Source organism: Anopheles coustani, chromosome 3 (assembly GCF_943734705.1).
Source record: "Anopheles coustani chromosome 3, idAnoCousDA_361_x.2, whole genome shotgun sequence".
Taxonomy (NCBI): domain Eukaryota; kingdom Metazoa; phylum Arthropoda; class Insecta; order Diptera; family Culicidae; genus Anopheles; species Anopheles coustani.
The window spans coordinates 72,634,994-72,654,463 of record NC_071288.1 but is presented as its reverse complement, the minus strand read 5'-3'; the positions used below and the strand labels follow the sequence as shown (position 1 = coordinate 72,654,463).

The 19,470-nt window shown below is 45.0% G+C and overlaps 4 protein-coding genes across 4 annotated transcripts in view; 1 reads left to right on the top strand and 3 right to left on the bottom strand.

Moving 5' to 3' along the window:
* LOC131260447 (centrosomal protein of 135 kDa) overlaps nt 1–19,470 on the top strand; it is a 35,397-nt gene that overhangs the window by 9,929 nt on the left and 5,998 nt on the right. Inside the window, exons 4-6 of the mRNA XM_058262172.1 lie at nt 4,959–6,244; nt 6,309–6,519; nt 6,590–6,705. Coding sequence (XP_058118155.1) covers nt 4,959–6,244; nt 6,309–6,519; nt 6,590–6,705 — 1,613 coding nt within the window. The remainder of the gene's footprint in view (nt 1–4,958; nt 6,245–6,308; nt 6,520–6,589; nt 6,706–19,470) is intronic.
* On the bottom strand, nt 316–1,661 carry LOC131260453 (luciferin sulfotransferase-like). The gene is made up of 5 exons (XM_058262179.1): nt 1,327–1,661; nt 913–1,261; nt 744–849; nt 502–586; nt 316–439 (listed from the first exon to the last, which is right to left on the bottom strand). Exons 1-5 carry the CDS (start codon nt 1,659–1,661, stop codon nt 316–318), a joined length of 999 nt encoding a protein of 332 aa, XP_058118162.1.
* Nucleotides 3,109–4,531, bottom strand: LOC131260451 (luciferin sulfotransferase-like). The gene is made up of 5 exons (XM_058262177.1): nt 4,197–4,531; nt 3,783–4,131; nt 3,614–3,719; nt 3,376–3,460; nt 3,109–3,301 (listed from the first exon to the last, which is right to left on the bottom strand). The coding sequence occupies exons 1-5, from the start codon at nt 4,529–4,531 to the stop codon at nt 3,181–3,183; spliced, it is 996 nt and encodes a 331-aa protein (XP_058118160.1). The 3' UTR covers nt 3,109–3,180.
* On the bottom strand, nt 7,607–9,403 carry LOC131260448 (uncharacterized). The gene is made up of 4 exons (XM_058262173.1): nt 9,015–9,403; nt 8,790–8,949; nt 7,896–8,713; nt 7,607–7,658 (listed from the first exon to the last, which is right to left on the bottom strand). Exons 1-4 carry the CDS (start codon nt 9,401–9,403, stop codon nt 7,607–7,609), a joined length of 1,419 nt encoding a protein of 472 aa, XP_058118156.1.

Below are 19,470 nucleotides of genomic sequence, written 5' to 3'. Positions count from 1 at the left end.
ACGCCATGGCTCTTCAGACACATTCGGGGTCTAACACGATAGAACTCAAACTCATACATTCGCTGTGAGATAAAAATGTTTCGCAGATAATTCGACACGCGACCTTGGAGCTACTATAGTACGGGTTGAAGGTAGTTGTGCAGCCACGAATATCTTGCCAATCCGGTTTTCACTTGAAAAAAGAAATCATTTTGGCTGTCGAAAACAGAGGAATAATATACAAGAAATTAATTGTGTGTGTCAATCGAAAAGGTTGATCAGATAGTATAGTAATTTATTTTTGAAACACGATTGGTCTGTTGTATTTTTTCCTATCTACTCCATGAATCGGAAATCCGTTCCTTGCAATTGTCGTTTAATCCGTGTCGTGTCCAGCTTAGCAATGTATTCATCTGTCAGCTCTTCTCGATGCGAACCAATCTTTCCTTTTCTCATGAATCTAAAACCATAAAACGTGAACAGCTTAGTCTTGTGAACCATTTCAAAAAATTAAATACTCACCGAAAACCCGACGGGTTAACGTCATCTCGACCGTTTAAGGTTTGCAAAATATCAAGGAGGACTGTATGATTGGCAGCGTTGTTATCTAAATATTATTTGGGGTATTAAAAACATGAGTAAGCTAATATTATGAGAGTTGGGTTGCGTTTGTTACACGATTCCAATTTCAACACAGCAAGAAGTTTGTACATCGTACAACGAAACAACGGAACTTAGTTTGATTAGAAAAAATGTATCCTTACTTTTCATAACATCAAAAGATAGATGGTGCTCGAGTTGGGCGAGTTGTTCTTTTGTGTATGATTTATCTAAAAACCGGGAAGCTCGAACTAAAACCGCAGCCATATCCTGTGTAAATAAAACGAAATTAATTGATTGTTTCAAACTAGGGATGCCTCTGGATATACTTACTCGCTTCATCTCTTCATAATGGATAAAAAGTACATTTGGCTCATTGCGTATACTCCAAAAGTCCAACGTATGCGGTATCTGAGGCTGGTATAGTACTTGATCATGCAGAATAGCCTCGAAGAAAGCTTCCTTGGTTCCCATGTATCCGTGTAGGTGACAATAGTGATGGTAAAAGCTAATCACCATGTCCTTCGGATTGCGTGCACAATATACGATGCGCGGTCGGACGGTCCACAGTTGCTTTGGCAGCAGAGCCATAGGTAGGTGGCTTTTGATGTGCCTTGGTCTTTGCATACGTTCTACTGCCGCTATGGTGTCTTCTTCAAATTTAGGCATTATGGTACAAAATCTGTGAATTACAGGCAAATGTAAAATAGATTGCTTTACTTTCACCTTCTTTTTCTTCCAACGTACTCTAAAAAGATGGATCTCTCAAGTAGATTAACTTTTGCCGCAGCCGTATAGTCCAGGTTGTGGTCGACCAACCACATCATCTCTTGGGTCCACGTTGTACCACATTTTGGTGCCGTCACGATCCACAAATCATCCTCATAGACGGTAAGATTTCTTATCCTCTCGGCTGACGCTTTGTAGTTATCGTTCAGAACGCAGTATGCGGCCACCTTTCTAGTTCCATCGCCTGATGGAAGATCCGACTGATCGTTCAGATGCACCTCTATCGATGGTCCACTGCAGGGCACTAGGACGGCCTGCGCCTGCTCGGATGTGAGCGGCTTAAACGTAAACATATGGTTGCACTGCGGACTTGCGTTTTATTGTTTTCTCGTTCGTTTGATGATGGTTGACTGAGATCTACCATGAGCAACATTTGTTTAAATACTGGTGTTTGTCTAGCCTCAGCTAACTGTTTATCGTTCAGCAAATTACAAACTGATAAGCCTAGATTCCCAGACGTATAGATAACCTTTTGCAAGTGCACACTACCCCAATCAGACAAATGAGTGGTAAAATGCATGATGTGCCTCGAAATTTATCAAAATTACTCAATCTTTGTATGTATTGTGTAACTGCACACGGGGTAAAAGACGGCCCCCTCCTCGTCGCATCGTCGCCATATTGCTGCACGTTTGCGCCTGAAGGTTATGCAATAGATGGCACATCAATTCAGGTTTAATACTTCAACCTTTGAATTTCCGTTAGAAATTGTAACGGATTGAGCTGAACGGTTAAACTAGACAAGATGGACAGCATAAACCAATGAGTTCAACTGAAGAAATAAACGTGAAACGGCAACACACCCGCAGCGAGCGGACCGTGGTAGGTCTACCGAAAAAGAGAGTTTGTTATAAATTTGTGAAGTAAGGGCCTCATATCGCACCTCTAGGGTGATTGCGTAGCAAAAATTTTATAAACTCATGCAAGTAATGCATGAGGGAATTCATGTTGTACATCCTGTCCAGTATAACCATAATATTTAATTTAATGAGAATTGGGCTTTTATTCCAAACGCTACGCACAATGGTATTTGTATCACCCATTGCATACTTTTAGGTGCATCCTATCACAAATGGTGTAGCCACGACAATGGTTTTGGCTGGGAGGACTTCGTTCGACATGGAAAATATGGCGACGATGCGACGTGGAGGGGGCTTCATTTGGGATTTTAGCGAATTCTGTAATTCCAAATATCGAACAGCGAACGCCAAACTGCATCGTTCAACCCTCACAATACTAGGCATTCGAGAAAATCTGTTTAATTAATCAATAGAGTATGACGCTACTGCATTGCCGGGATACATTTTTGAAGTTAGCTTAAATTTTGTGTTGAAGTTAGCTTAGTGTCCAAAATGTGTTAGTTTGATATGCATTCTTTTATTCACAGATTTCACAGAAACATCAAGCGGTATCGGTTTTAGCAACTGTGGGAGAGGAGTAAAAATGGATCACAGTCTGAAAAAGATCACCATTACTTTGTTTGTTACCTTTAATCCCAGAAAGTGCACAAAGTTCCTTTCTTTCGGTTCCTTCTAATAACATGCCTTGAGCCAGCAACTGACTAGCTAGTGATTTGTTTTTGTAGTGCTGGAAAAACTGATGCATGTGCATGTGCATGTGGAAACAGATCCGAGGGAACAGATAAATATCATAAATGAATTGATTGAATAATATTTGTCAATTTTCTCGTTGTCGTTATATATCTAGCACATTTCAATTATCGAATCGGCCGATTTTTTAAAGGTTTTCAACTATGACCGTTATTTAATAATTTATTTTTGAAACACAATTGGTCACTTATCATGTTTCCTTCTACTCCATGAATCGGAAATCCGTTCCTTGCAATTGCTGTTGAATATACGTGTCCAGCTTAGCAATGTATTCATCCGTCAGCTCTTCCCGATGCGAACCAATCTTTCCTTTTCTCATGAATCTTAAACGATATAAACAGATTTATTTGTGGACCATTTTGATCATCAAAGACGCACCACAAAATTAAATACTCACCGAAAACCCGACGGGTTGCCATCATCTCGACCGGTTAAAGTTTGCATTGTATCAAGGAGAATTGTATGATTGGCAGCGTTGTTATCTAAATATTATTTGGGGTATTGAAAACATGAGTAAGCAAATATTAATGGGAAACACGTTCCCGATTTCAGCACATCAGAAATTTTGAAAATTATAAGATGATCGTACAACGAAACAATGGAATTTAGTTTGATTAGAAAAAATGCATCCTTACTTTTCATAACATCAAAAGATAGATGGTGCTCGAGTTGGGCGAGTTGTTCTTTTGTGTATGATTTATCTAAAAACCGGGAAGCTCGAACTAAAACCGCAGCCATATCCTGTGTAAATAAAACGAAATCAATTGATTGTTTCAAACTAGGGATGCCTGTGGATATACTTACTCGCTTCATCTCTTCATAATGGATAAAAAGTACATTTGGCTCATTGCGTATACTCCAAAAGTCCAACGTATGCGGTATCTGAGGCTGGTATAGTACTTGATCATGCAGAATAGCCTCGAAGAAAGCTTCTTTGGTTCCCCTGTATCCGTGTAGGTGACAATAGTGATGATAAAAGCTGGTCACCATGTCCTTCGGATTGCGTGCACAATATACGATGCGCGGTCGGACGGTCCACAGTTGCTTTGGCAGCAAAGCCATAGGTAGGTGGCTTTTGATGTGCCTCGGTCTTTGCATACGTTCTACTGCCGCTATGGTGTCTTCTTCAAATTTAGGCACTAATGTACAAAATCTGTGAATTACGGGCAATCGTAAAAGAAATTGTTGTCCCATCACTTTCCTTTTGTACGAACTTACTCTAAAAAGATAGATCTCGCGATTAGATTAACTTCTGCCGCAGCCGTATAGTCCAGGTTGTGGTCGACCAACCACATCATCTCTTGGGTCCACGTTGTACCACATTTTGGTGCCGTCACGATCCACAAATCATCCTCATAGACGGTAAGATTTCTTATCCTCTCGGCTGACGCTTTGTAGTTATCGTTCAGAACGCAGTATGCGGCCACCTTTCTAGTTCCATCGCCTGATGGAAGATCCGACTGATCGTTCAGATGCACCTCTATCGATGGTCCATTGCAGGGCACTTGGATGGCCTGCGCCTGCTCGGATGTGAGCGGCTTAAACGTAAACATATGGTTGCACTGCGGAGTTGTGTTTTATTGTTTTCTCGTTCAGCACCGTTCGTTTGATGATGATTGACTGAGAGCTACCATGGGCGACATTTGTTTAAATAGTGGTGTTTGTCCAGCCCCAACTAACTCTCTATCGGTCAGCAAATAACAAGATGATAAGCCTAGATTCCCAGATGTATAGAAACAACCCCTTTCAAGTGCACACTACGTTGTACAATAAATAAACAAAATGCATTTACTTGTTGCGGGCCCTTGCCATTGAGTATGGTCATTAGAGAAGCCAGAGATTCATTGCGGCAAAAACCCATGACGGTGTTGTAATTTTTTCTATTCCCATTCACGTTTACGACGACATACTGTGACTTGTTCGTTTATCCCATGACTCAGCCAACAAATTTGTTGACATTCAAATCTTCTACCCGTTTAGCTGAATTCCCGTGACCGCGAAATTCAGCGACTTGGTTCGCTATTTGCCGGTGGACGTCCGACAGCGGCACTAGCGAAAGACTGCTGTTATCGTGGCGTTGATGTCCTTGGCCATGATGTCGAAACGCTCCAACAGGAGAAGGTCGCGCTCCAGCAGAAGCTTACCGACGCACAGGAGTCGCACGAGCGAACCGCTCGCAAGCTGACACGTCTCTCGGAGAAGAATCAACAGTTGGAGAAGGAGCTGCGTGAATTTGAAAATGTCGCATTGAAGGTGGAATCGGAAGCCAACCTTAACATCCTCGAGTGCGATCGCAAGAACTCCGATCTGTCCGTAAAGCTTCAGCAGTCGCAGCTGAGAGTACGCGAGCTAGAGTCGCTGCTGGAGATGTGTTCATCGCGGGCTTGTAAAATTCACCAACTTTCGGATAGTTCCACTTCGTCGCCAAGCAGCTGTCTGGCGGGTGGTGGTGCGAGCGGTTTGGATGTGACGCTTCAGAATGCACTTAAGCAGGCGACCGAAGAGAAGCGCCAGCTGTACAAGCAGCTTGACGAACTGAAGGATCGCGAGAGTAACATCCTTTCAGACTATGACAAGGTGAAAACGAAGTACACTAAATTGAAGCAAAAATATGCTGCCCTCGATCAGGCGCAGGGTTCGCAGCATCGTACCTCGAACGAGGAGCTGGAGGCTCTGCAGGGTCGGTGTGGGGAGTTGGAGGAAAAATTGCGAAACCTCAAGGAAGAGCGCGATCGATACAGCTCGGAAGCGGACCGTCAGCGGAGCACAGTCTCACAGCTGAAACGGGAAAGCGTGGAGAAGGATCATGAGCTATCGCAGCTGAAGAGTGAGCTGCATATGCACCGTAAATCGAACCGACCATCCACATGCAGCCTAGCCGGCGGTCGATTGAAGACGGCTGAATCAAACGTTTCTACCCACTCGTCGCTGTCCGTGCAAGCGGCTATGCATCGCATTGAACGGGAACGTGATGCGGCCAAATGCGAGGCGCGACAGCTTGAACAGGAGCGCGATGCCTTGCGGGAAAAGCTCCAACTGTCTACGCGCAGCCAGCGCGATTCGGTGGCCAAGCACGAGAGTGTAATCGAGGAGTACAGTACGCAAGTGGTAAAGTTGGAGGCGGAAAAGCGCGACTTAATGTGTGGACAGGCGGCGGCACAGACAAAGGTAAAGCTTCTGAAGGAAGAGCAACGCGAGATGCAAGAAAGGTTGAAGGCGTTGGAGGAGAGTTACAGTAAGCTGAAAATTTCATACTCCCAGTTGAAGTAAGTTTTTCCAACACTGATTACTGTGGCAATGTTGAACTACAATTTTATATCGTTCTTGCAGAATCCTTCAAGATCAGACAGAACGAGCGCTTGCACAAAATGAAAACCGTTTGATGAGCTCTGAAACGCAGCTCGGTTCGGCGGAAGCCAAACTGCATCAGGTTGACGAAACGGTCGAGGACGCACAAAAAGAGGTCGGCCATTTACGAGGCGAGATAAGTGTCCTGCGAGCTGCAAACGCGGCGCTTGAGCGAGAAAAAGATAAGCTGTTGGTAAGGAATAGAGAGTATCTTAATAAAATACCACTGAAATTGTAACAAAGCTGTAACCTTTTTGCTTCAGATGCAACTGGATAAGAAGACGGAAACTTTGTTCACCGCGGAAGCGGAGCTGACGTCGTTGAAAACGAAGAAGAAAGACCTGCAGTCGACGATCGATCGGATGCAGCGCAAACTCGAGTAAGTGCACGACCTGAATGGTTTTTTCCTTTATCGACTTATTTTTTTATATTTTTGTATAATTACAACTACACTCCGTCTCTTCTACACACGTCCTTACAATCTATTCAGTCTACATATTGATCGTTGATTAAATTGATTCTTCATGCTCTCCCCTTATCGGTTGTCGTCCGACCTAGCCAGCCTAGACCTAGGTTGTCGTCCGACCATTGACACATGGTTTTGGAGTCTCTTTCGGCCGTCAATTTGTCGATGATGTTCATCTTCTTAAGGACGGCTGATGTGCTGCTATTGTGTAGTGAACCTGTAGTTATTGCTTTCAATTGATTTTTTTTAATTATTTGGTATATTTCTTCAGATGATTTGCATGTCTTTCCTATTTATTTTGTCAACTTTTTTAGTTGAAGAGAGTTTGTTTGTTCTTTTTTATTGTATTTGAGCCCTAACGACTGCATCGTAACTGATCGCCAATGAGATGATCTATGTTTAGAAGCGCAGAACCCATGCATCCTACGAAAGTATGTCCATTTTTGTTGTCCTATGGCACACTTTTTTTCGACATAGAATAAGGCAAATTCACAACACTAAAAGGTGACAACGAGAAGTGGAGCCGATGGCAGTGAATACGACGGTGCGCGATGAGAAGCTGACCAATGAAAATGTGCTTGCAAAGGCCCAGATGATGATATGCTATGAAGGGACAAGTACGCGAGGTGCAGTTTGTGCTCTCAAAGCAGTACCGAGTTTAGAAATGGAAGGTGCGTGCTTGTCTCGTGTCATGGCGTTGTGGTGCGGGGTTTCACTGTTGGTAACTGGAACGGGTTCCAATTAACCGAACACACTCTGCCTGCTGGCTTGCGCCATTGTCGATAATCCGCTTCGTCGGTCTGTCGTTCGGGTTTCAGTACACGTCCGGGTCGGATGTTCCAAAGCCTAGTAAGCTCATGAACCACCTAATGAAGCACACATAGATATGGACAGAGGGAAAGGGTATGAAACAGAGATAAAAAGCAGACGAATAGAAATGATAAGATGTAAAGGCAGAAGCGTTTCTTCACGATTTTGCGATGGGATGACGTATGGCGATGGTTAAGATTGGGACACTTTGGGTGTTAGGATGCGGTTAGGACAACGGAAGGGTAAGGTTTCCGGGAGCTCGCGAGTGGAGTTGACGTCGATCGTTCAAGTACCTGGCAATGCCGACACTGGGCGCCTGACAGCCGATGACGCCATTCGCGAGCGGTTGTTCGTACGGCGTGTATCCGGGCCGGCAGACGCAAGCCGCCGATCGAATGCGCGTCGGGATTTTCTTCGGCTCCAGCCACTGGCCGGGACCGCACGGGCCGCGTGTGTACAGCTTGAAGCACTGCCGGTTTACCTCGACCATTTCGGGCGTGCTGTCGCAGGCGCTCTGCGGTATTTGGTCCGCCTCGTCCGTGCAGGATTGGTCGAGGTTCGAGATCACACCGGAGCAGCCGCACATCCCGTTGTACGAGATGCCGTCCAGCGACGGTCGGGAGGTGAAATCGAAGATCACCACCTGGTGCAGGCTGCAGGGCCCTTGCGAGCCGATTCGGTAGCACGTTTTCTCCTGCGGAAAGTAGAGCCGGCCCTTCTCGCACGGGTTCACCGTGCACACGTTCGCTTCCGTTACGAACGAGCCGAACTCGCACGGACCCTGGGTGTACAGTTTGTAGCAGTAGCCATCCTTCCACGACACGTAGCCGTCCTTGCAGCGACATTCGGCCTTCATGCCACCGCCGGCCGTGTCCTGCCTTTTACTGTCCGCCACGATGAACGTGTGCCCGAAGGGACACGGACCGATCGTGCCCAGCTCGTAGCACTGGTTCGTCTCGTTGTGATAGTGTGGCAGTCGCTCGTGGCAGGCACATTTGCGCGACGGCAGGAACAGTTCACCCGTCCCGAGGCAGGGTCCTTTGGAGAAGAACTCATGGCAAGTTTCGGTTTCCTCGTGGAAGTAGTTGCTAAGGTCTCCTTCGTTGTCACACTATTCCGAAAAACAAGGAAGGGTAAGTAATATTTTAAACTAAGACCACACATATTTTCGTACCAATCTCACCAACCTTACACCTGGCGATACCGTTGTTGTCCAAGCTGATAAGCTTCCCCCTTGGGCAGGGTCCTTTGGTGTGAATCTGATAGCACTTGTTATCCTGCGGCCAGTAGATCATGCCACTGTCGCAGATTTCCGTCGATTTGCATACACCCCAGCGTTGTTTTGGTCTGTGGAAGAGAATCGTTCGAGTGTCACGCTCCGGAATCGAATCAAGTATCACATCACGTCTTACATGGCACTTCGGCCGGCGGGATCGGCGATGGGCGCAAAGTACTGGCCGAATTCGCATGGGCCGCGCTCGAACAGCTTGTGGCATTTCTTGGTCAGCGGCGACTGGGCCGTCCCGGGCGGGCAGCGGCATTCGGCGGTCGAACCAAGCCCGGTCGATCCGGCACCCACCGGGCTGAGCTCCATCGTGTCCGGGCAGGGGTAGCCGAGCTGGAATATCTTGAAGCAGCGCTTAAGCGGTGGCCAGTAGAGCAGCTGCCAGCCGCCAGGTTGGCTGGCGCACGGGTTTTTGTTCGGGTCGCTCCATGGTGGCGGAACGATGGCCGCTAGTGTGGTTGCTTGCAGGTTGTAGAATGTCAGCAAGATACACATCCATACGGATGCATGCCTCATCACAGTGCTGCACGGGAATAAATAGAGAAATAGGTAAAGCAAGTTAGTTGTTTGACAAGATAAGAAAACATTCTTGTAAGTCTTATATTTTATATGATGATGATGATGAGTTCCACCGCTTGATGAGAGGGACGAAAGTGTCTTACGATATTAAATATAAATCATCAAGAGGGGGCATTGGGCCATTACTCTCCAGACCAATCGCATCCAACTCTGCTCCATTCATACAACGGTCGCCAAGAATTGCACCACGAGGTACATCTTAGATTTCCCAACTAGCATAAGAGGACTACTTTCCGGGGTAGTCTTTTATACCTGTTGCCACGAGAGTATGAGATGAAAGTATAAAAGCATGTAAGCAATCACTAAGAAGCACTTTGCGTGAATTGATGAACGGTGTGTTTCGAGTCAAAGCTGGTTCCACATTTTGCAAGTCTGTGGCAATGTTCAACATAACACAAATAACCGCGAGTAAAACACCCTGTTATGTGCGAATTTCTAACATGGAACGGTAGCGGGTCGAATTCGGTAAATGTACAAGGTTGATAAAAATGTTATCATCCAAATGGCTCTGCCGTTGTTTGTTTTTGCTTGAGTCATTCGTTAAGTTTTACATCAACTAGGATCATAGCACCTTTACGGTGGATCGAAGGAATAAATTTGCATCGGCAAGCGAGACTCGCTAATCGACCACACAATTCGTCCTGAAGGTTCCTCCAACGTGACGCAGCTTTACCCAAAAGAGCATGATTAGAGCGCGACCATCTGTTGATCTCATTTTCGGTATCTCCAGCATCTTTCAGTGGACCGGTTTTAGCCGGGTTTGCCCGCCCGATTTGGAGTGTTGTTGGTTTTTGTACGAAAGTGAATGTGGTGCCGTTGGTGTTCGCGCGATCCGAAACCTGATATTGCGCCACGGGTCGTCCCCGTTCCTCGTGCCATTTCGCAAGAAAGGTCTCACTAGGGTCTGCCGTCCGTTGGCCTACATTTTATACAGAAAACGGTCCGCTCTCAGTCGGGAACACGCACACGCGGGTCGATCTGCGTTTTACTTTATGCTGCATGCGTGCTTTTAACTTTTCCACGCTTTCCACGACCGAAAGTAAAATCGCACGCAAATGCTGCGTGCTATCGGGGCGTCCCCCCTCTCCAGGGGAAGTGGTGGTTTAACTCGTTTATTGCCATTTTGCACCGCCCCGTCATCTGCTCCAGATATTATGCAATCGCGAGAAGTGACGTCTACGGAGTCTCCGTCGTTTAGCGCGCGTTATGATACAGAGGTAACGTTCGCGAGTGTTACGAGTGGGGAAGTGTGTCTCTGGGCGCGTGGAAGCGAAAGTGATGTCCGCCTCTTTTATGTCGGTTTGCTGTGTGCGTGTGTCGATGGTGAGCCGTTGTTTGTTGAAAAGATTACTACCGGTAGTAAAATGGCAGTTTTCAAGGCCGTTCGAATCGGAAGCCGTTCAACTGTCAGTCACCCGTCGTGCTGGTCCGTGTCCGGTCTTGGCCGTGGAGCTGGAGGGTCATACATCATTAATGAACTCGTTCGACTGGAAGCTGATGCGTGCAGATAACAACTTCTTATATGTTTTTTTTGCAACGTGGCGGTATAAACAGTTCAGATGGTTAGAATGTAAGCTTTTCTAATAGTTATCGTTAACTTCATCTGCATAATTTAATTTTAGATTTGAGTAATGGGTTTGTATATACAACCAATGTAAGAAACTGTTTGGTACATGTTTCCTATTCCTTTTCTACAACATAATCTCATCATTACCATCTGCAAACATAAGCCGCACGGCTACGCCTTTAATTGTTTAGCCACACCTCGTCACTTTTCTAATTTTCAGTAAATTCCAACAAAATCGATTCAATATTTGTTTTGTTTTTCGTCGTCGCATTTTGAACACAAATCGGCAATGTTTGTTCTTCCATACTTTCTTACCGAGGTTTTTCATTGACTTTACTACTTGTTGGCGAAGTGTATTAAAATGTATCTAGTACAATAGACCATGGTGTCACAAAAGCTGTTTGTTGTAGTGTACTCCCGGTCCATGGTTACACAGGCAGGACACGTTGTTGTTTACTTTTTCACCTCAATCATTCCATTTCAGCTCTACGGAGAAGGCAACGGATACCGAGGAAACTTAAATCACAGCCTAGCGTAGGCCAAGATTGACAGCTTCGGTTTGTGACGCCCAGCAGGGAGCGATTGTTTGCGCCCATTTTGTTCGGATGTAAGCGCCCGATGATAATGACGACCAGGCTGATCGGCACCTCCCTCCCTCTAACACTCGGTTGAGGTGAGGTTGAGTTTGAAGAAGAACAACGACAAATTACCATCGCACATGCATGGTTGGTTTGCACGAGCGACACAGAGCCCGCGATGATGTAATAACGATTGGTTACTGTTACATGTGTGAGTCTTGCAGAAAAAGAAACCAAACCCGTTAGGTGCGAGCCGGTTCGGGACCCGCCGGGACAAACCCCTTTTTCATTAGCGGCCCCGTCTAGGGAAGCGCATTTCAGTCAATAATCATCGACAATTGATTACACCCCGTTTCGGAACAACGGTATCGATTGTGCCGTTTGCTTTCAGGTATGTGGGTATTCGCTCTCCCATTCGGAAGTAGCTGTCGATTAGAAAGAGAGCTCGGTGATAAATTGAAAATTACCGTGAATTGAAAACCACCTCGCGGAGTTTCACAGCCTGCACCGGAAGCTAGGGTTAGCTGAAAGATTGTACTCCCGCTGGAAAGGTTGCACCAGGGAGGAACCGATCGTAAATGAAGGTTTGCATAAGGCTTTAGGCCTTTGTTCGGCACCTATCAAAAGTAGGGAGTGGATTTGTTTTCTTTTCGGTTGTTATGTAAAAGCTGCTAGAAAAGAGGTTTGAGCGACGAAGGTACTGTAAGGGATAAGGTAAGACAAGATCAAACGTCTGATCTTTGAACCCTATCATAAACGAGTTTGTCGTGAGCTGAAGTGCCATCGTCTTTGAGGCAGTGTTTGTTGGGAGGAACTCTTGAGGATGTTTCACTTTATGATGCTGTGATGAAAACACCACTGGCCGTTGTTGGTCGATTTTATAGCAGCCAAACTCGGCTGGAGCAGCGCTCCAGAGCCTTTAACCAATCAATGAGTGAAGTAACTGCTTCTCCGAGCAATACAAATCCAAAGCTGCTGAGAGCAAAAGATACAAGGTGGACAAGAGGTGTAATAAAGCGGTGGAAGACGTCTCCATCGATGGAGTGGACGTTGTTTCGAATGAAAAAACGAGCTGTCGGCGTGAGGTGATGATGACCTACAAATCTTGGCACCAATCTCATTCACAGCCCCCTGCTGGAAGACGGCACAACCCCGTACTGGTACGGTGAGAAAAGTAGCTAATGATGCACGTTACGCAATCAGCAATGGAGGTGTTATTAATTTCGAAATTGTCATCATGATCATCATCATGTTCCATAGGGTTGGTGACGATAGTGGCCGATTGCGATTGAAAAGTGGTAAGAGCTCTCATGAAACTGCTTAGATAGACGTTTAAAGCGCCTCGTTGTTGATTCGTTAGAGGTTCTTTCAGCTGCTGTACGGAGCTACTTTTGCAAAAAAGTTGGGTTGGCGGTCGATGAAGCGATTCATGGTACGCAAAGATAAAACGATGTTAATGAGGTGGAGGCCTTTGCATGCGAAACCAGTCGAGGAGATCTAGCTCACAGTTTGTGGCATGATTCCCACCAAATAAAACAATAGACAAATGTCGCATATTTAGCAACAATCATTCATGAATAGCATTAAAAAAGCTCTAAAATTAGCGGGAGATTTGTGGCTTCTTGTGCACTACATAAGACGACCTAATTTTCTTCACCGAGTACCGAGCCCTGTTATAATACTTTCTGCACTATAATGCTAATGATAATTGTGTTAAGCTTTCAGCATGATGATTGTTCGTTTGCATTCAGTTTCATTGGCATTCGGCCACTTGGACGAGGTTCATCAGTACCACCGAATGTTAGATGTAGCACAGATTTGACCAACGAGAGTTGTTTTGGACAGCCAAGGAAACTGGAGTAGAAGTTGGTGAAGGTTACCCTTAATGATTTTATCGTGCTTAATCGTGTTTATACTCAAACAAGGGTCGATGTTATGCAATCCAATCAATTTACTTATTTACGTCGTTCAGTGATTTTTTTTAAGTTTCTATTATGAAAGCAAAGGATTTGCAAAACCCAGAGTAAATTAAATGAAAGCCGACAACGTTACTTTCATCAACAGCATTTTAATATTAGCAATTTTCACACAAGAGAGATTCCATTTCAGTGAAACCTTTCTGGTTTTGGAAAACCACATCAATCATGGAAAACCGTCCAGTCGGAAGGGCGTTAAAATTCGTCGGTTTCGATTAAAGCGATTAGCCTAACCGCAAATTACTCACAGTACTCTGAACCGACTGGTCGCTTTTAACCCTACGTTTCTTATTATAAGGTTTTGCGGTTTTGCTTTTCTGTGTTCGATTATTTTCTGTACTGGTCATTTTGCTGGATAATCAAGAAAGTGTTTTGCTAATATAATGATTGGCAGTTTGTTGGTCCGTAAAGGAGTACGGATTTGTTCGGTGAATTATCTACAATATGTTTTACATTTATTCAACTAACAAGGATACTACTTTTTAAGTGAACGTAGTCTAAAACTCGTTAATCAAAAACCACGTAACGAGTTCCGGCAATCGAACAATTAACTGTCCTTCAAACCATTATTTACCAAGGTATCGTTTTGCATTTTTCGCGGGGTAGAGTCTCAAACAATGAGAAACTGTTAATAGTCGCTGTAAGAGTTAGCGCAGCTCTATACTTTTCTTGGATGTGGGTGTGTTTATGTCTAATTTATCCTCGCTCCGAGAACAAATGTCAAACGTCGATGCGGTGTGCCTTGCGCCGGTGAGTCAATACCATGCAATGGAGCCCAAAAACACTTTTCCTTTTTCCTCTAGCATCACCGGGTTTCGCGGGAGAAGTGGTACGGTAGGTCGTGGAAGTCTGCAGACAGACAGGCAGACAGACAATGGGCGTGTGTAGGGCAGAATGACTGATGGGGAGTCGTTCGTTTTTCTCGTGACCGGTCGTGTTTCACGTTTTACTCGAGATTTGTAAAACTCTTCCGAGACCGGGGGAAGTTGTTGGAATGGCGGTAAAGACCGGGACAGTGAAGGCTAGCGTGTCCATGACATGGCGACCTGCGGGACAAGAACTGTGTTTGTTAGGGATGAAGAGGAAGTAGTGAGTGCGAATACTCTGCATAGGCCGAAAGGAAGTTAGCTAAAATCGGTTTGTTTATGTTCTTCCGCTAACGCGTTAAAGATAAATTTTAATTTGTTTTTCCCATAATACAAAATGACTATCACCGACTCTATCCGGGAAATGGTTAAAGTAGAGTGTAGAGTGGCATTATTGTCAAGTTTATTTCCGTCGTTTAATCCGGCAAAATGATTTTGCTGATCGGTTCCACCATGGTCCGTCGTAGGAAAAAATAGTAGAAACACCATTTTCACTTTATGAAAAGTCCAACGGAGGGCCATTAAGGATGTAATAAAACTACTGATATATTTTTTTCTCGTGTCAACTTTTTTACTCTACGATATGTTTGCTTGAATGGGACGTGAAAAGTTTTTGCAAACCTAAACCAGGTGGGAAAATGGTTTGCCTACAAAAGCGTTAGTTTATTGCCGATCGCTTAATTTCCTGTTTATTGGCTTTGGGCGAGCGGATTATTTAATCCCTGCGCCTCCGCTCGGTTTTAACCATTCCTCTCCCGATAGCATCCTGAGGTAATCCATTCGCCTGCAGTCCGACCGATTCCACACCTGCATGCTGTTCACCTAGTTTCCTCCGGGAGGGTGATAAAATGTGGTACAACAAAAAACTTGTACTATAACGAGGGAGCCTTCCTGACTTTCCAGTCTCTTGCGCCGTGGCCTAGTGGGACTGGATGTAGTAGTACACGTAAGGTTTCCCTCGAAGCCACCCGATTAAGGTTGGCCTGGCCAGCCGATCTCTGCCCGGTTCGTTAGAGTTTGCTATTTCTTCCCGCCATCGAAATCCGGTATTAGCAGCGGATGCCTTTGCTTGGTTCCGATCGTACTTCGATCGAATCGGTCCGATGCGTCCCGCGCCAAACGGTGGTAAGAGGTTAGAAAGTTACGAGAGCATTACATTCCTGGCCGACTCTTGCCAGTCAGTACGTATGTGGAGGGAATGTTTGCACCCCCCACCCACCCACCGCAAGGCACATGCAGTTGTCAACGTGAAGCAGTGGAATCCAGCGGTCGGTTAAAGTCGTTAAATGGCAGTTTTCTCTATTTGCAGTAGGAAAATGCTGCCGCCTCACTCGAGATGGGTTGAATTTTCTTTCACTTTTTTCAGGACAGGTCTTTGCGGCGCTTTGCTTGCACTTCTTGCATGTTGCATAATCGGCGAAGAGAGCAAAATCAGTGCTTTCCGATGTGCTCTTATGGGAAGATCTGTGTGAGGAGTGAAAAACGGAACAAAAAGCGAATTTAAAAAAAACCCCACTTATGTGTTCCGCTCCGAAAATCATGCAAATAACAAAAGATTTCAACGAACGTTGTCGTGTGGCAGGCGACAAACCCGTACAATGGGAATATTTTGTTTCCTGGTTCCTTGCATTTGCATTCGCGAACTTAAATGTCACAGTTGCATATGGATTGGAAAAGGATTGTAAGTGTCGTGCAGTATTGGAGAATATCTTCTTTCGTCAGTTTTTCCTACGTTCTGCATGAATATTTCCCTCATGATCCAATCGATGATGATCCATCACGAATTACCGCATCGAAAGCACGATTTTATGCTCGATTCGTATCAAGATGTAGATGATGCCACTGGCTAGCCCTTTCATAAAAAGAGGAACACTCCCATCGAAATGCTACTCTTGTATGTTTTATCGATTCCAAGTCTGCGAGTGTGTGATAGAGAGAGAGAGAGAAATTAAAAATCCGTGCTCCACTTGTGTTGCAAGGAAGATGAAAAGGGCAAATAATGTAACATCGAAACCGGTTCCAGATGAAAACGAATCCGTGCCGTGATCTTTGACTGCCGCCGTCGGGCCATTACGGCGATTGAAGACATGTTGCTTTTGTACTCCGTGAAAGGAAATACCGTCGGAATGTTCGTTTCAATTCTTTACAATTTCGCTGAGTGAGTGTAGTTGAAATATTTTTTTCCGTTCATACATAATCGTCTCGGGCAGAAGTACTTTTTTTTTTAACCGCAAACAGTTGAAGGTGATATATTTTCCCGGGCAAAAGTCCTCTCGAGAAAACTGTAAGATTCACTGTACCACCCCTCATTAACAACCCCCTCACGGGGAGGAGGGAACCGTTTGTCGGTGATGCCTCTTCATTTTGTTCCGTTTTTCGCTCGGTGCATTGCATAAATTTTGTATCCGCCGATGATTGAATTGGGAGCTGGTGATTTTTCATTTTCGTTTTGTTGTTGCTTTGCCTCCTGAAGCTTTTTCCTTCGCCAGAGGATGTTACGGATGCTTTTGCCTTCAGCCGCCTCCGGAATACGTCGGAACACTCCGTTTGCAGTTCCCCCAAACCCCGTGTGCAACCATGCACCGCCGCCACGGTTTGGTTGTGGTCGTAGATCATTTGTTTTTGTTTACTTTTTTGTTGCCTCCACAAGTGATTATCGATGCTGACCAATTTCTTCCGTTCATGCGCTCGTCTCGGGTCGTACGGTTCGGGCATTTTGTAGTTACGAAACCATTAGACCAAAATTGAAAAATGTGGCTGGAGAGGAAAAAAAGCGGATAGGAACGGTTTATCGCTCGAAAGCGGATATTAAATGGTTCAAATATTAAGTTCCCAGGAGGCTGGAAAATGATCATTTGAGATTACGATGTATCAGTTGGTTTGTAATATGCTTTTTCAGAAGCTACTATTATACCGTACAGTCCATAGTTTGGTAAACGACTCTGTCACCAGTTTCCGGCCATTCGCATAAAAATACGAACCATTTACATTACAGGTTGCAAAGCTCCCCGGTGGGTTTGCACTATTCCCCTAGCTGTCTGACACATTCCCCTATATGATTGTAAAGTTCTCTCAACCGGTTGAAAATATCCCCTATACTTCTACTATGTTCTCTCTACTTATTGTAACATTCCATTATATGAATCGAAACCCTGCATGGTAATTGTTGCTACAGGGTTGTTTTTGACGCTGCAAATTTCTTATGCTACGCTGCATATAAATAAATGTCGCCGGTACCTTTTGCTTTTCCTTTTGCTCACCGTGGCATTGCGGCGAGGCAATGACAGTGAAAATGCATCAATCTCTCTCCCTCTCCCCCAGCGCTTTCCGGTGGATTATCGCTTTTCGTAATCATTATGCATGCAAGGTTCACACAAATCGAGAAATTGCACCGGAGGCTTCTGGCGTACCGGACCACCACCGAGAGGCTTGAGGGTAGTGTTCAAGTGAAATATGTTGGTTTTGTTGTACGAAAAACCAACCGAGAAAAAAAAACAGAGAAGAAAAACAAATATTGATTTTTAACAGCTTTCATACCGTGAACTAATGCTTTTCCTCATTTCTTTGCCCAACGGTAGGCTTGGTTGTTTTTTTTTGGCGTTGAGTGACAACTTCCATGTGCAAAGTAGTCGCACACCGCACGGTTGGCTGTAGTGCGTGCCTTCGAGGCAAGGCCAGTGTGAACAATATTGGCTTTTACGCCACGGCCGTCGTACGGGTTGTCACCAACTTATGCAATAGATCTGTTAGTGGTCGTGTGAGTTTTGTTTCATTAACCGATCACGGTCATGAAATTATTACGGCCACATCGTCGAGTTCAAATTGAAATGCTTAAGGTTATGGAAGTTTGAATGCCATGCAGGAATACCTCCTGATGATGCTGGTTCAAGGAACGTGTGCGTACTTGAACCGATTGTGTATTGGAACGGACGTGCGAAAGTGGCTCGCCGTCAAGGATAATAGTTGATGGTAACTTCGGTAACCTCAAGCGACTTTGCGAAGAGAAACTTCTACTTTCGTAAAGCTTTTAGCAGAGTGAAACTGATGGTCTCCCGGGGTCAAAGAGTCGGTAGAGTTAATGGGTTAGCTAAACGAATGTTTGGCTAGTAAAATGATCGCTTATTGTTATGTAGGAGTTTGTTTCAACTTTAATACTTCCTCACATTCTAAGTTATATAACATAAACTTATCACCAAAACTTCATATTTCTTTTGCCTTTCGAAATTTCTCCACAACTGATAGTTGTCTCGGTTGGCACGAATCGAAAACGAAATGTAACGAAACGCAAGATTAGTTCATTAGCGATGCTACTTTCTGCCGCGGAGGAGAACCTTCAGTGAAATTGAAACTGCATTCGTTTTACCTCGCGTTAAAGCAGAAACTCCGTTTCATTAGCAACATGAAACCGCTTGAATTGTATTTATATTTTTTCTTCTTGCGCACTCCACACTTCGCAATACGCCCTTTTTTTCTTGCTAACGTTAAATGGCAACATGCATTACACCCGGCGGGTTTAGTTGGCTCGTTTGCCACCCCAAACAAACATGCGCCAGCAACGTTGCAGAATGTTCGCAACAATTTTGCTTTCCAACCGGCATCATCTGCTTCGTTTTTTTTTTCACAGTGAAGTAGTTCGGTAGGCTTTCCCATCGATACCGAAGTATTGCGTCCGTTGGTGCCGTTGGTAATCACGTTCATTACCGGAGGCTACCGAATCCGCTCCAAGATGCCTTTGTACAATACACGGTGGGGGCGCCCGAAGAATCGATGGCGAAGCACATCGGCGAACGCACGTGTCCATCTTGCGCGATATGTTTTCGGTGGCATGGAAATCATTGCGAAAGTAGCAGCAGCTTGCAAACAGTTACCATCACACAAATCGGACACGAACGATGAGTTTTACTGGCTGGCAGCGAAGGTGTTTAAGAAGGCTAATCGTTTCTGACACGAAACTTGTGCAGCATTGCTTTTCGGTGGGGCTAGCAATCGACAGATGAAAGTAATTATGTCGAGATAG